This window comes from Capsella rubella, unplaced genomic scaffold, assembly GCF_000375325.1.
Source record: "Capsella rubella cultivar Monte Gargano unplaced genomic scaffold, Caprub1_0 scaffold_6, whole genome shotgun sequence".
Taxonomy (NCBI): domain Eukaryota; kingdom Viridiplantae; phylum Streptophyta; class Magnoliopsida; order Brassicales; family Brassicaceae; genus Capsella; species Capsella rubella.
Window position 1 is genome coordinate 5901141 of NW_006238918.1, and position 17435 is coordinate 5918575.

Consider the following 17435-nt stretch of genomic DNA (forward strand, 5'->3'; position numbering starts at 1 on the left):
GAAGCACATCGACTTTAAAGGATGCTATAGTTCACTCAGGACTTAGGAGTAAGGATGGACAAAAGAGTTTTTACCCATTTTTTGTATAATGTTTAAAAGAAAATAATATAAAGATGTTGAACTAAAGAAATGCAAAAAAACGTAGTTGTATATTACTCCACAAAAATGTTATGCTACAAGGTCATTTATCTCCTTCACCGGCAGGATCAAAGTCGGTGATCTGAGGATTTCTCTGGTGTCGTTGAGAAGCTAGACGCCGTTCTAAGGGTGTCTTTCTCTTGCTGACAACAAACCTATTCACTCCTTTCCTCATCGGCATTATCGATGGGAAATCTTCGTCCGGGATCTGGCTTAGCTCGGATATGTTCTTAATCTCAGCCACCCGCTTAAACCATCTCTCTGCTTTTGCTTCCTCTGACATGTCCAACAAGTCAGGCTCCCTCACCAACGAACCCTCCAAGCTCTTTCTGTTACTGCTTCTCCCCGCCATTGTTTCAGGGATGTTGCTTGAAGTTTGTTTCCGTTCTTCTTCTACTACCTGAGAAGTGTTTTCTGTTGGCAGAGCTGGAATAGTATCTCTTTTCGGCTTGGGAGCTGGACTAGTATCTATTTTTTGCTCGGGCTGTTTTTCTTTGGCGAAATAGTCAGGTGGGAAAGGGACAAAGGGGACGAAATCTGAATCTTGTGGTCTCTTGAACGCTGGAGAAGTCAGTGAACGGTCTTTCTTCCTACTCACCACAAACCGATTCTCTCCTTTCCGCATTGGCATTTTGTCAGATGATATCTCTTCCGATGTCGCGCTTTCAAGGTCTGAAACGTTGTGCAGTTCGGTGACCCTCTTGAACCACCTTGCAGGTTTCTCCTCTGATTCTTTATCATCCTCTTTAGGGTGATTTGTTTCTTCGCCAGAGAGATTTGCATTTGACCTGTCCTCCTGGTAGACATTTCGATTGTCACTTGACACACTATCCATTTGGTTGTTTTCCGTCAGACTTATATGTGTTTCTTCCTCAGGTTTCTTTGCAAACATGTCTGACGGTAGCGGCACAAACGGGACAAAATTGGTGTTTATTGCCTGAGAAGATTCAGACCTCCTGGAAGATACATTTTTGTCATCAGATCGAGAAGCCAAAGAAGATGGAGAACCGAGAATCTCATTCAAGCTCCTTTGCGTTTTTCTTCCCAAAACCTTATTGTCGTTCCCATTCGAGTTTCCATCTGTAGCTACACTGTTTTCAGTATTAGCCAACCTTCTCTCAAGAGGTGTTTTTCTCGTGCTAACAACATATCTGTTCACTCCTTTCCTCAAAGGCATAATCTCTGGAAAATCTTCGTCTGTATCAACACTGTTTGCATCAGAACCACCCTGTGCTACTTTACTAAACCACCTCTGTGCTTTCTCTTCATTTTCGACCAGTCTTCTCTCAAGTTCAGGATCATTTGAGTAACCTGATTTGGATGAATTGAGAGAGTCCCTGGGTCGCTTGCAGTCACATCTTAAGCAAGCTACATTTCTCCCGTAGTTGTAGAAATCACACCTGATGGGTGAAACAACCAAGAAAGAATGGAATTGTTAAAACTCATCAATCCTCATGGCATCAACCATAAATCAGCAGAAGAAACAAATTAGTTTCTTACTGTGGACACTCCCATTCACTACCAGTTAGCTGTCTCTTTGGTCTTGCTTCATCACACTGAAAGCATTTGACATTTCTCGCAAAGTTCATGCCACTGCACCTGTTTCAAAAAATTCCCACATCATACATAGATTCCCTAAACAACAACAAGATGAAGCAAAGATAGTAACAACTTACTGACTTCTATCTCTAAAGATACAATTTTTCTACCACATTACTAGTCATGTACTAATTAAAGCTCAGAAGTCAGATCCTTATTTTTTTATAATGGTAACTTATTCTTATATCTTTGAAATCAAGATAGCAACCAGCAGACCATACGTTAAAAGGCTACTGAGAATCCACCAAATTCATACCTCGAGCAAATCCAGTCACCACGTTTCATTTCAATGTTTTTCTGTTTAGACCCGAACACTTGTCCATTTCTATCTGACAACTGATTTTGCATTGTGCCATGAACATTCGTCTCAGGAGTACGAACGATCATCTTTGCTATCTGGCTCAAGAGGTTTCGAACCGATGACTCCATAATCTCTTGGTTGTGGTGTTTGCTCCCTTCAGAAGAAGCAACATCCACAACATAACTCAGAAGAAGCCTCATCAAATCAACTGTACTCGCCTTATCTATATCCAGTATCTAATATGAAACACAAATAATCAAACCATTGGGGCAGAAATCACTATTGAAGACGAGAATTCACAATCCACCAATAAAAGAACTTACATTACCAATGCCCTGATGACCACTTCTTAGATAAAGGCTCATCCTTTTAAGTGAATCTGGACCCGTCCTAAATAAAAATGGCTTTCCATTGTCTACCACCACTTCAACGTCTCTCCTCGAAAGCATTCTAATAAACAGTAAACATCATCAGAATGAATAATCAATCAAGAAGAGAAAGACAAACCACGAACAGCAGCTAACTTACTCAAGTAATTCAGGTCGATCACGAGCTAGAGCTAAACAAGCAAGAGCTGGAGGGAGAAGTTCATCAGGAAAACCGGGAAAGAATTCGTTTTCTGAACCGGAAATTGAACCGGAATCTGACAAGTAACCAGCTTGAGAGAGAGATTGGAGTAGCTCTACCCATTCAGGTAGCTGGTGGTGATTAGAAGGAACAAAATCGGCGGCGGCGGAGAGACGGACTTGGTGAGTGTAGAACCGTCCGATGGGAAACGTGGGAATAAGCGGCGGCAAAGAGACGAGTTGTCGGAGAGAACGAAGATTAGTTGAGCCAACAGAGGAAGGAGAATACGCCCGGCGGTGGAAACGGCGGAGATTGGTTAAGCGGCTGATGTAGAGGCCACGGAGTAGTAAGAGAGAAGGAGGAGGCGGAGGAGAGAAGAGCGAGAGGAGTCTGGTAGAGTTGTTCATCGTCACTCTCCTCCTTCGACGGTGACCGCTCGGCGGAGGATAGAAGTGGAGTGTGACGGCTTAGAAAAGAAACCAAAAAAAAAAAACTAAATGGGCCTTGCGTAGGCCCATATTTTAAAAGTAAGCCTATGTGTTTTTGTACTAGTTGGGCTTAATATTTAAGAGTTGCGTTTTGAAGATTCTCTTAAGGTCTTGTATATCATTTGCGGAGCTCTAAGACAACATTAACAACAAAATTTAAATGGAGAAAGCTGTGTCAGAGGCATGTTTATCTATTTATTTAAGAAATCAGATACAAATAAGAATGTATTTCAGTGAAATGGGATGCAATGTTCTTTAAAAAGCAATCGTACTAATAGTGGAATTAACCAACTGGTAGTAATCTAATCTAACAGTACTCCTTCCTACAGTAAGATACTAGACAGTAGCAGAGACATGTTTTAAAGATTAGCATAAGAGTTTTCGTCTTGAAATCTTCAAATTATACGCAAAACAAAGAAACAAAAATTAAAGGAGGTCTGATTCGGCATATTTTTAATTAAATTTCACGTTTGATTTGACATCAATTTTCGTGACTTCAAAAGTTGAAAGTGTTTTAAAAAAAAAAAGTGTAAAATGTTGTCATACGCATCACGCATGCAAACATTTTTTTTTTTTTTTTTACTTAACTAAAGCCGTTAAAACTTTAAATTACGTTGATAAATTTCCCACTTATACATACAATGTAGAGAAACCAGTGTCAAGGATCTAAAATCGTGCATGTATATATTACTTCTTGGTTTCAGAGAACTTTTATAGTATATAAACTTAACCACAATACATAACAAAACCTAAATAGAAATAAACTTTAAAAAATCTACGTTAAATAAAGTAAAGAAGATTAAAAACATAAGTGGTGGTGGTGGTGAAAGGGAGAGAATAACATATATGAGTTCTCTTGAACGTGGAAGTCACTGTGAGTTAAAGTTGGGAGTGGATTAGTTGCCGATCACTGCCGTCAACTTTTGACTTAATGTTTATATTGATTAATACTTTTGCGTACACTAAGCTATTTATAATTGTAATAACCAAATTTTTTGTTTGGAACTATATGGAGTAAAATATTAGTGAGTACGTGGACAATTAACTGCCTTGATAATGACTTCAATCTAGCTAGTACCCCGTAATGTATAACATCATTAATTCCCCTTAAATTGTATTTTTATCAATAATTTAATTACTAAAATTTATACGCTGATGTGATATGTTTAGTTCTATGCCACAAGTGCAATGGACCGGCTAACAACTTTGACATGATTTGTAATTAAAATTTCAATATATAAATAAAGAGACTTTATGTCATTACATCATGAGATAAAGCCCTAAATTCCTCAAATTAGTTAAAGTGTCTTCTTTAAAATTAATCAATAAGTTTCTTTATATGTAATTAGTGTGACTTATCTCATGAATCATGATTACATGCACGAACAATGTTTTTAGCATTTGGAGTTTCGATTTTACCTTTTCTCTCCACATTTTTTTTGTTTGTTTCATTGTTTGTTTGGTTCTATTGAAAGATTGGCTTAAACTTGGAAAAAATTTGATTATTAAAATTGAAAAAAGGATAAGGTAAAGAAAACACAATTCCATTTAAAAGAATGGTACAAGCTAGTGCGAATGTTAGAAATTAACCAATGGTCTGATTCTTTTGGTCGATCAATTACTTCGACGGTTCGACCGATGAAAACCACTAACCATATTGGTTGAGGCGATATAAACTTTTGTTGTTGTCAGCATCACATAAAATTAAAGCTGAAACTTATTTTCAAAAGAGAAAAAAAAAAAACGATTTTCGTAAACCTCACCGACGACTTTATCAAATGACGAACATGATATATCCACGAACTACGTAGAGAGAACGAAACCCCCCAACTATGAAGACAAAGGCAATCATGTTGTTAGCCATTCAATATGCAGCTGGATCTTTTGGTCTATCGATTTCCATTAGATCACCGTGTTAGTAGTTACCGTCTTACCGTAGTCAAATCTTACATATTTACAGCCCAAAAACTTAAATTCTTCCATGGTGGATATATAAAAATATGATTAGTATGTAACAACAACACAAAAGTGAGAAAACGTCATTAGTGGAATTGGTCCATAACGGTTCGGGGAACTTTTCAGTTTTGGAACCGGACGCACAAAATCGTGAGGACGGTACACGTGTTAGGTAAGAACACGATCCGCTCGTGTGTAACAGCCAATGATGTCGTCATTCCACGTCGGTACAAAGACTTCCTTCTCTCACAACTTTTTTCTTTGGGGTTTTTTGTCGTCAACACACAAAGTTTTCAAATATATATTAACGAAACCGTTCCTATAACCGAAACTCACATAGAAACAAGACACAATAAATATATATCTTTGGGTACTTTTCTGTCGTTTCTTTGGGTTTTCTAACGTTTATTCGTGTGATGTACTACTATAGCTAGTATTTGTTTTCTTCTTCACCCCTTTAATTTTATTGTTTTGAATTTTATTCTACTTGGAGTTTCGGTTACATGATGACTTCTCTTTTACATCTCTCTAGTTTAATCCATATAAAAAAAGTATGTGGTTGTATCGTCATCTCAAGTTTATGGAGTAAGTTGTTTATACATGAAAGATCATTATTACATTCAAAACCAATGACCACTCAATTTCTAATGTAAAGAATCTAAAGTCTATACGACTTATAGGGTTTAATGGGAGCAAAATGGTCCATATCATTGAATTAATAATGGTCTTCATCAGTAGAGTTGATTTTTCTTTTCATTATTTTAGCTCTAAAGGAAATTAATTGAACCCTTTTCAGTCTCCACCATTCACATTTTCTTCTTTTTTTACTTTCAGTTGTCTCAAACAAGTAAAACTATTTTCTCTAGCATTTTCATACCTTAATTTTATTTTCCGTAATTCTTTTAAACCAATTCAACAGTTTCCTTGTTTGTTAAAGATGTTTTAATCAATCGTTTCAGAGTTAAACGAAAAAAAAAAATAACACTGCTCGAATGTCACTGAATATATCCGAAACGATGTCGAACCATTCATTCTAACTGTAAAGATTTTGAAGTACTTGAACTAGTTGTTGAGCTAATCATGATGATTACTTTATAATTATTTAACTATACACAAGACGAATTATTTGAAACATGGGAATATATATATACAGAGATATACGTTATGGGAGAACAGAAAGCTCTCATAAAAGCAATTTATTTCACACCCTTTAAGATCTTTTCTTGCTTTGTGTCCGAAACAGACAAAATTTGATTCTGTTGTTTTTTCCCATAATTAACTCACACACACACACACGTACGTACGTGCAATATCTGTATGTGTGCATAAGTATAGTATATAGTAGTGTAGTTGTAGAGAGAGCCACACGAGCGGTTCAAAAATGTTTTTTGGAGTTTCCGAGACTGTTGAAAGACTGTGGGACCTAAAATGGTCATCGAACCCTCCACACGCACGAGTGGCTCTCCCTCTCTCTCTCTCTCTCTCTCTCGTTTTGCATGCATCTACACTACACGTACCCACCGACTTTTCCAAAGCCTTACTTTTGCACGTGTAGTGAGAGAGTGATTAGTTGCAGGGTTGTACTAAAAGTTTCTCATTATTCGAAATTTTCGTTTAAACAGAAAAATTTAGAGTGCAACGTGAAGGAAAACGTGAACCTTCAAATCTTTCTAATTTCTAACTGTCCGAACAAAAGTTAACAAGTAGCACATACATATAAAAAACGATGACAAATTGTTTACATGCCTAGCTTGAAAGTTATAAGAACGATGCATATATTATACTACCATCGGTCGCACGTACAGAATTGTATAAACCCATTGTTTACAACCAAGAAAAAACCATTTTAATTGGGATCATTAGGCTGAAATGATAATTGTTTAACACAATATTTGATTGGATATGCTGTTATAAAAGTTTTCTTACATTTTCTTTAGGTGTGTGAATGAATAAACAGCTATATATCAGTTTTGTTTTCAATGAACATTTAAGAACCACTCATCATCATTTTTATTTATTAAATATTCTTATATTTATTAACTTGTAAAAATAAATTGTCAGTCAAATATACTTCAATTTAAAATATTTTAGAGAATCTCTCTTTCCTCTTCCACCATATAAACAGTGAAAAGCCATTCAAGTGCTCTCCCTTCTCTCTATCTCACTCCTAGCTATTCTTTGTTTCTCTTCCTTTAATCCCTTGAAACTCAGAAGAAGAAGAAAAATGAATCCATATCTCCTTGAGAAAGATCTAGTGGCCGGTAATGAAACAATCAATGGGTCAAGATCAAGATTCGAAAACGCAAACAACTTCGGATCTCTACCAAACTCACACACTGCGGCTTCTCGTAAAACTTCCCTCACCAACCTCTCTCTCTCTAGGAACCATCCTCTCAACAACAAACCAGCCTCAGTCCTCGAGCCGGAAGATGAACATGGTGAGAAAGACAAGGGTGAAAACGATAAGAGAATGAGAATGAGGGGTAAAAATGGAATTAACACAAAAGTATGCTCACGAGGACACTGGAGACCAACAGAAGATGCTAAACTCAAGGAGCTTGTTGCCCAGTTTGGTCCCCAGAACTGGAACTTGATTGCTCACCACCTTCTTGGTAGATCAGGTACATTTATTTTTACTTATTTTTTTCTTTGTTTTACTTAATTATTTCCTTCACTTTTCATACTAAAAATTCCGTAAATGTAAGTATTGTACGTATTTTAAAACAAATATTCTCAAGTAGAAGAAAATTAACTATATAAGCCAAGAAATATAAACAATTTGGTAAAATTGAGTTTCCAAAATTACTAAGCATTTTTCGTAACCGTAAGTGTTTTTTTTTTCTTTTTCTTGTGAATATTTTTCTAATATGTAATCAGTGATATATACGGCTATAAATAATATTATACATTGGCTAGTGACATAAAGGTTGATAGTAACTAATTAATATATTATGAAGGATACGTACGTACGTAACTAATGTTGCTTCTTTGATATACAGGCAAGAGTTGTAGATTGAGATGGTTTAACCAACTCGACCCAAGGATTAACAAGAGAGCCTTCACGGAAGAAGAAGAGTTTAGGCTTTTAGCTGCTCACCAATCCTATGGCAACAAGTGGGCTATGATCTCACGTCTCTTCCCGGGTCGTACCGATAACGCCGTCAAGAACCATTGGCACGTCATCATGGCTCGACGGAGTAGAGAAAGCCAACGACAACGTCAACAGCCTCCTCTGGCAGCGCCGTCAAGAGACGCTGAGATGACGGTTTCGTCCTCGTGCCGTCGGGAGTTCTTCGGTAACGTAGCGAAGGGTAGTTTTGTCAATGAAGAAGATGATGAAGATGACGACGATGGCTCAGCTGTCTCTACTTGCACCACGGAGCTCTCTCTTACTCCACCTTCTTCGGCTCACCAGCCTCGCTTCTTGAATTACGATAACACCCTTGCCTCAGGTAACATTTTATTTTATTTGCTTACCCGTTTCATCTTTTTACTATATAGTTTTTATTATTGTTTTGTCTGTATTGACCTTGAGATATTAAAAAGGTATAGAAACTTGGAATGTTTTTTCTCTTTTTGGTTTTCTTGAGAAGTGTTTTCGTGAATCTAACTATAATGATTTCGGTCGGTTGGTCGAGATCAGATTACAATCTTTAGTGGGAGTATCGTTGATCATGATATGTTTATACTTAAACCGGTATACGTAGCAACTATGATTTGTGGTCTAAATTTAGCTTAGATTCTAGTGTTGTTAAGATTAGAGGGGTTTGTTTTTAACGTTCAAAGCATATTAAATGATAATTTTGGCCTACATGCTGTATAACCGACGACGAGTGACCACTTCTTATATTATTGTTTTTCATAAATATGGCAATAATTATAAATATGAATGACAAGAGAGTAAGAATACGTTATTTACATCGTAAGAGTACCTATAGGCTTAATAATATAAGGAGGTGAAGTACTATTGTCACGTTACTATTTCAATACAAGAAAATTTCACGTGGGGGCTGAGAAATTATTTGTTTTTCTAATCTTGCAGGTAAAGATGGTCAGTGTGTGCAGAGAGCAGAAGTAAATGGCATATATGGTAAAAAGATGGACCATCAAAATCACCACACAATCACAGTCAGTGAAAGAAAGGTGGAGAAGAAGATGAAGAGTGGCTTTTACTTCTTTGATTTTCTTGGAGTTGGAGCTTCTTGATTTAATTAGCTAGTTTGCAGAACTAGGGCTCAATGATGAGGGTGAACTGTGATATAAAAATATGGCTTTAGTTTCTTCTATATATTTTCCTGGTTAATTTTAGGCATGTTTGTTTAACATCTTAAATTTGGGATTTGGAAGAAATAAGCCGGGGTATGAGGGAAAACATAAAAACTAAAAATAATAATAACTTAATAGTAATTTCCTAAAAGTCAAGAAATAAAAGTTGAATATAAAATTAATTATCTCTTTCCAGTATAATTAGAATATGTTTACACAAAAATTGCATCTTTTAATATAAAAAACGTCACAAAATGGAATCAGGTGAGTTACATCATTATGGTAGTATATCACAAGCTTTTATCAAGTTTTGGTAATAAATTACAACATTTTTACCCAAATAAAACAAAATAAATTACAGCAAATTGCATTGATACGGAACCTGTTAGATTTTATTCATAATATGTAAATCATATTCAGAAACCTTTTTTCTGTCATCTGTTATACATCATCATTATAAATAATATGATAATCTATTGATAAAATATTATAGTTACTACTAGGTTCGGACCCGCGCTACAGCGCGGGGGAAATAATTACAATATATAATTTTTAAAGGATTAGAATGTTACATTTTAATGTTGTTAGAGTGCAGTCGATTATGGTAAATCATATATTTGTATAATAAGTTTAAATAAAATAATAAAGGAAAAAGCGAGTAAATAATCATATACTAAGTTTTGATACAATTAAAAAAACAGTGAAAATTTAACAGCACGAAATAATATTTTTCGATAAATTATTCATTTTGACCATTTTTGTAGTAAAAGTAGGAATATACGTAAAAATTACATATTTACAATATATTTTTTTAAAGTCCAACCCGTAACAGAATTCATTTCGTAAAAAACATTATTCGTAACTTGTTTTATCATTATAATTGTGATTTTAGCAAACTACCCGTGAATTATCTAAAATTTACATAGTTTGATATATAATATATTTTATCAATAAAAATTATGTCTCCAAAATTACATTTATGTCTTCAAAAAAATATTTCAATATTTTAAATTCTAATAGTTTTATATATTTGAACCTTTTATTTATAATATTTTGAAACTATTTGAAATTTTAAATATGCTCATGTAACAATGGTTTTAATATTGGTCATAGTTATATTGATTTTAAACCATTGTCTAAAATATTTAACCGAGTGTAGCTGAGTATTATATGTCCGTTTTGAAAAATTCAAATTGCAACATATGCAAAAAAAGTTAAATTTTTATTAAATATTTATATTATATAGTATAATATCATAAATTAAAAATAATACCAAATAAAAGTGAAAGAAGAATAATATTTTTTAAATAGATTGTATTAAATTAGTTAGAGAAATATTAGTAAATCCTATAATTAGTTATGGAAATAATACAATCCTAAAATTAGATTTGGAAAGTATTCGGTGTATGTATCCAAACCCATTAGTCTATCCAAATTTAAAAGATACAATTACAAATTTCGGATAATTTTTTGAAATTGACCCGGAAACATTTTTTTTACTTATCTTTTACTAATATAGGGATTATAGATGTGTCGACTCTTGACTGTATAAAACCGAGTATTGTTTTAAACTGAAAATCACAACTACTCGGCTCGTGTCGGATCCTAGTGTCCGTTCAACTATACCAGCCATATATAGTTGGGCACAAATATACAAAAGAAACCCATTAAACAGACTTAAACTTTTATTTCTAAGGGCCCAATAAGCCTACTTGGCTGACTTATCCGAAGACATCGCATTAGACTCATGTTGTGTGTGTATATATGTGCTTCAGTGCTTGGGAAGTGTTGTGAATTTTATCCTTAGGAATGTACTGATTAAGATCTAGCATATAGATTTACATTTAAAATCAAGATAAGCATAACCTTTCAGTTTAATATTTTTCGATTATAGCTATACATTTCAAGTTCAAGGGGCATAATTTTCCACAAACTAGATCTCCAAATAGGATTTGGCTTGTTTTTGTTGATAAAGGTTTGGGTTAAGGCAAGCAAGAATCGACAAGAAAACAAAATATCTGGCGATCGAGTCCAACATTTATTAAATCTAAATTATACACGATAGATAGACACAAAAATCAATAGAGACGTAAGGAAAAACAATAAACAATCGACCGTATATGTTGTTGCCACACAAGATATATAGCTAGTTCATGTCTGTCTCGGTACCTGTCGAATGACAGAACAAAAAAAAAAACAGATGTACAATTAGGCAATATGTAGTTACAGCATTATAATTAGGGAAGTAGCCATAATTTGATTAATTAATTAAGGACATTGTTGAAAAACCCTAACGAGAAATATTTTTATATTTCTAGAAAATCTGAAAATGTTGACGCCACAGTCGTCTATATATATATATGTGTGTGTATTCGATCAAGAGGGAATATAAATTCCCAAGGTCTCTTTTGCCAATGAACTCAATAAAATACTCAAATAGTTTTGCATAATTACTCGGATTTTATTGGTTCTTGTTTTCTTACCTCTTGGCTGGCTATATTCTTTAAATTTCGAAATTAAATATACTATATTTGGAAGTTTAAGAAAAAAAAAACTCATATAGCTGACAACAATTCGTAAAGCTTAATTAAATCACAAAACTTCAGTTAAAGATAATAATTTCTACAAAATGATATCCATTCTTATTACATAAACTGACAATCATCAAACTGATTTATGTTTTATTATATACTGTCTGCAGAAATATTTTATGTTATAGAGTAACGGGTGAGATGGGTTCTGGAGATTAATTTCAGCAGACATTTAGGACTTTACCAGAACTAGTTTTCATGCTCCAGCCCATTTTCACACACTCTAATTTGAAATGCGCATCATCTAACGTATTAAATAAAATATAGTTTATAAAATATGCTTTAAATTATAAATTAATGATTTTTTCGAACAAACAAAAAATAAAAAAAATTCTGGAAATCATTATACAAAAATATTAACCAGCACTTTGTTCATATTCAAAAAATTAGATATTGTATATAGTTATATATATCATATATAAAGATAAAGTGAATTAAAGTGTAGTTACCAGGAAATAAGATTGGCCATGTTGCAAAGAATGCAGCAAGAAACCAAACTCATCAGTGGGAAGAGGAAGACCAGAGGAATGTAGTAACACCGAACCTTCACCGAACGTTGCTTTCATGTCTATTCTTCCTTTTGTTACTTCCGTCGGAACTCCGTTTATAAACACCGTTATTAACCCTTTCAAGAGAAAGCAACAAAAAAAATTATATAAAGACCAAAACAAATATTTCAGAGCTCGCTCTCAAAACCCAAGATGTTTACGCATAAATATTAACTTTTTCTTATAAGTTGAAAAAATTAAATTTTGAAACCCACCTAAAAACATGGCTTTTTTTTTTCTTTTTCTTTTACACTTCCAAATATATATATAACATGAGCCATCCAAATATGTGTAACCTAAATGGTTAGAACAAAGTTTGATTTACCTACTTAAAATCTAAAACCCCAAAATTTTATGGTATTAAAAAAATATGAGCCATGCAAATGAAGGATTCACCTTGTTGGTATTGGAAATTGGAGTTTTCATCAGATAGGGATAAAACCGAATGAGCATTTGAGCTATGCAGATGGTGATCAGATTCATGGCCATACGGCCCATACATTGTGAAAAGATTCTCCATGCCATTGTTGCTCTCACACCCACCACTTGATGAAGAGAGTCCGAGTAAAAAAGAAGAGACCTGAGATGACGACGAAGTTCCATTAAGGAAATAATTAGCTGACGAGTTGCTACAACTTCCAAATCCCAAATCAATCTCGCTGTTACTATATGGATATTGATGCATGCTCATGGCCGTCATGTGCTGGAGGTCTTCAGCTCTTCCTGAGGTGGCTGCTGCGGCGGTGGCGGCTTGAATCTGCCGCTGTCTCCGGCGAGATCTTGATCGTCGGTTTTGAAACCAGTAGAAGACGTTTGCGTCGCCCACTACACCGAATTTTTCTAGCATCTTTCTTATCCTCACCGTCTCGTCCTTTGGTGGGTTTACAATACCACTGTTGAAAATGGATTCGAGTATCAAGATTTGCTCCGGTTTAGGTGACCAGCGTGACCGGACAGGTTCCGTAGAAGTTGAGGGGCTCTGCGTTGCTCTTTCTTGATCCATTTGTTATCAAGAATATGTTTTTTTTTTTTTTTCTCGGACTATGGATATTAAGTAAAAACAAAGGAGACTGTGTGGTGCCTTGAGTGAAGAAGATTTGTGTAATGGATTTATAGGAGATGAATCTTCGTTTTGTTTTCCTTAAATATTAAGTTACACTATTGGAGTGTTCTCACTTATATATATAAATACTATTATATAGGGTAAATATTATTATATAGGGTACGGTCCAATATGTTAACACGTATTCCCGAGAGGCTAGACGAGTTAAAAAATTGAGGTTGCATAACATTTGGTAATATACATTATGCATTAACTAGACCAATTAAGTGGAAAACAAACTTGGTTCGCATTTTTCTCAATCTTGAGTTGATGATAAAACTTGTTGTTAGTGTTATCTTGTTGATGAAACGGCATAGTCACAAAAATGTCAATATAATTTAAAATCCAATAGCAAAATCTAGTAATGAGAAAAATATCCAATTGGGTTACTGTGAAACGATGGATTCTTATCAAACATATAAAAGTAAACTACGTCATACTCATACATATTTGTTCTAAGAACTAGTTTGTATCTAATAATGAGAATTCGAAGGTAGTAAACAACAATTAGTTTAGTATACTATCCGTCGTATGATTAAATTTGTGACATTTAGAAAAAACAATGTTAAAAGTTCGTACTTTGTAGGCCCAAACCGGAAATTAATTACATGGGAAAATACCGGTTATGATTGTCTTGCTTTCTGCTGTAAATATGATCAAAGTTATAAGCTATTTATAAATTAATAATTGAATAGCACATAATTATTCGAAACCTTGGGCGGGCCTGGTTGCTTCAAATGTGGAAAAAGATAATCGTGACGCCATGCAACAGAAGCCAAAAAAGATTTTGTTTGTCAAGTAAAAAAGTTGTCTTAGATTGAGATATCTAGTGATAAGACATAAGACAAGTTTTTGAACTCCTCACGCACATATATATATATATACGGGACAACACTAGCCGGAGGTCAACACTATCTAGATTATAGAGTCATTTAAATATATTTTACTTGTAAAAAGTCGTATGAATTATTTTGGTCAAAGGAAAAAGTTTGTATACATGAAAATGAAAGAGTTATTCTTTTTGGTTTAATTTTTTTTTTTTTTGGGGTTAAAATGAAAGAGTTATTTAATGTTGAATAGAGAAACTAACTTATTTAATTATGGTATTTCGTTGATTATTCTTACGTTATTATATCGATCGTTTGATTCTTGTAGTAGTAGACTGAATCATGAAGCGTTATTTAATGTACATCATAGTTTGGTCGAGAATTTTATAAACTAATAATAAAAAATGACAGGAAATAGATACTTAAGAGATTTTGTTTCACCTTTGAATTTAGGTTTCCAAGGTAACGTTTGCATTGTTAACCAATGACTTCAGATATAAGCACTCTAGTCTGACTTCTACTTGACAAACTATATATTGTTTTTAATTAAGTTTATACACAACAATTTGTCATGTTAGTCAACATCTACGAGAATTACTTATTTGATCAATAGGTAGTAGATAATTTAGTCTAGTTTACTAAATTAGAACTCACAATTAATCCTGCGTCACTAAACATGAATCTTAGTTGATCCATGGAGGAACATAGCTAGATACAAAATAAGTTTTCTGTAACATGTCTAGCTAAAAAAATAAAAATGCCAGAAGGAGAGTGTTGTTTTTAAATACTTCCTTAGCTTTTTGACTGTTAACAACAAATTAAAAGTTGTCCGTGTACCGTATGCGTATGTATGTATTGGTAAGGGTGCTTGGACGTACGTATGCAAAATATAAAATTACGTAAAAAGGGTAAGAGCTTTGAACGATACAATAGGCGACAATCTGTTTCTTTCAGATGCATTCTGGTTTTTGACGATCTATGTTTACTTGCTTAGCTGTTTCATCTGGATTTTGTTTTTGTTTATCTCTACCTCAAAAATACTATTATACAATTCTAGTTTCTCTGTACTTTCTCTTACTTCTCACATGGAGTACCCTTCTAATTTACTTATAACCGATCAGGTTATATATATAATAAGCATTTTTTTTCCTTTTCTGAAATTTCCTAATCTTATTTCTAGTATATATATAATTTCTGTAATTTTATTTTGATACTTAAAAGATGATTGTTAGTATATTATAATATAACCCGCCCGAATGTGAGATTAGGCATAAAACTTCTTCCTTTGGATCTACAACGTCATTTTACACGTAGAGGTAAATGTATGATCGAGGATTTATAATTGATGTTGTAATATTTTTCTGAAAAAAAAAAAAAGAAAACTCGGACACTTGGATTTAGATATATAGATTATTACATATGACACATGAAGGGTCTCGAAAGACCTTATAAGTTTTCTCAAACACAGCAGGAAAAAGCCAGAGAACACTCCCGTGACTTGTTGCATAAAAGGGTTATCACCAACAGCTACATAACTTGCGTCTGATGTACACAGCCTTTTGTTTCTTGTTTTCTTTTCTTTTCTTACATCATGTATATTAGAAGATAAAAGATTCGACAAATATTTTTAACACAAATAATTATTTTATCACTGAGTGTGACTGATTTGATACAACTGGGTATTACTTGTCTGTTATAACTTCCCAAGCTGTTTGTTCTTTTCTCTTCATTTTTTAATTGTTAGATATGGTCTATATTGTATTCACATAGGCACACATATTACGATCTCTATCTACTTTTAAACCTCATTGATCCCCAAAGTGGCTTTTGGGACGGTTTAGGTTTGCAACTTAAAAATCTCTTTGTTGAAATATAATGATGAAGGCATCCACCGATCGATAAAGAAACCTCAAAACAGAGTAATTGTAATTACAATTATAGTTAAAGAGCGTCATTAGTTTTTTTTCTAAAACGATTAAAAGAGAGTCTTTAAGATAAGTTATTGTAGGATACGGACCTTTTACTGATTATGCTGCCCACACAATACGTCATCATCGTATTGGAAAAATACAAGATTGACAATGGTAAAAGTCTTAGTATATTGTAGTAAGAATATAAAGTAATAGACCCCTAGCTAGGGGTTGGGCAGACAGACACAGTACGAGGATCACAAAAGTTAACCTTAAGCCACTTTTATCTCTCTCTCTTTGTGGTCCTGAAGACCAAAATCTTGTAAGACTTTTGAGCCCTTCTTCTTTCTTCTGAAACCTTCCTTGTGTGGTCCTGCTCTCTGTAACATGTACGGACTCACCTCTTTATTATATATATATGATTATAGGTATCAATGTATGATTTGATGATCACTTGAAAGGTGATGGCATCGTGTAATTACTGTGTAAATAATAATTATATAAGGTTCTGTTTTTGTACAATTATTCATTGTTTAGCAATTCAATCAACCATTAACAAACCCAAAAAAAAAAAGACTTAAGGTTGGTCACTACATAATGTAAAACATTACCGGGAAAATTTCATTTGATCTCTCTTTCGTACTTGTAACAAAAAAAAAGGGAATATTTCGTTTTTTCCTTTATGACCTTTATGAACTTTTGTAAGTTAGATTACGAATAATTAGCTAATAGGGCTGACGAATAAGAAGCAAGTTGTGCTTTGTTAAGAGCACACTCATAGGGACACTAAAAAATAACTAGGAGGAAGACGACAAAAGTTATAGAGGAAAAGAAAGAGAACACAGAAAAGAGAGAACACACATATATATATATATATATAATCATATCATTTGTATTTTTAATATGCATATATCCTGACAAAACACATGACGATCGCTCTTCTTGTTTACTTATTTTGATGCTTATAATGTGAGAGTTTCGTATCATAAAAACATTAATCCTTCACTAAAAAGCCAAATTTCTCACTCTTACCATACCAGAAAACTTTAAACATCAATAATATTTAATTTTATAAATTTTAAAATAAAACATTAATCTGATCTGGTTTAAGCGCATCTGATGTGTCACGCACTTGAATGATT

At 33.8% G+C, this 17435-nt stretch overlaps 3 protein-coding genes across 3 annotated transcripts; 1 reads left to right on the plus strand and 2 right to left on the minus strand.

The window, feature by feature from the left end:
• Positions 1-42: 42 nt before the first annotated feature.
• On the minus strand, positions 43-3095 carry LOC17881776 (zinc finger protein VAR3, chloroplastic). Its single transcript, XM_023781078.1, has 5 exons — positions 2567-3095; positions 2362-2488; positions 1994-2274; positions 1639-1737; positions 43-1538 (listed from the first exon to the last, which is right to left on the minus strand). Exons 1-5 carry the CDS (start codon positions 3010-3012, stop codon positions 182-184), a joined length of 2310 nt encoding a protein of 769 aa, XP_023636846.1. The 5' UTR covers positions 3013-3095; the 3' UTR covers positions 43-181.
• A 4093-nt stretch (positions 3096-7188) lies between these two features.
• LOC17884079 (transcription factor MYB56) lies at positions 7189-9372 on the plus strand. The gene is made up of 3 exons (XM_006286467.2): positions 7189-7670; positions 8049-8501; positions 9092-9372. Exons 1-3 carry the CDS (start codon positions 7274-7276, stop codon positions 9253-9255), a joined length of 1014 nt encoding a protein of 337 aa, XP_006286529.1. The 5' UTR covers positions 7189-7273; the 3' UTR covers positions 9256-9372.
• A 1941-nt stretch (positions 9373-11313) lies between these two features.
• On the minus strand, positions 11314-13549 carry LOC17882333 (WUSCHEL-related homeobox 12). Its single transcript, XM_006290018.2, has 3 exons — positions 12851-13549; positions 12356-12531; positions 11314-11484 (listed from the first exon to the last, which is right to left on the minus strand). Exons 1-3 carry the CDS (start codon positions 13455-13457, stop codon positions 11467-11469), a joined length of 801 nt encoding a protein of 266 aa, XP_006290080.1. The 5' UTR covers positions 13458-13549; the 3' UTR covers positions 11314-11466.
• Positions 13550-17435: the final 3886 nt, after the last annotated feature.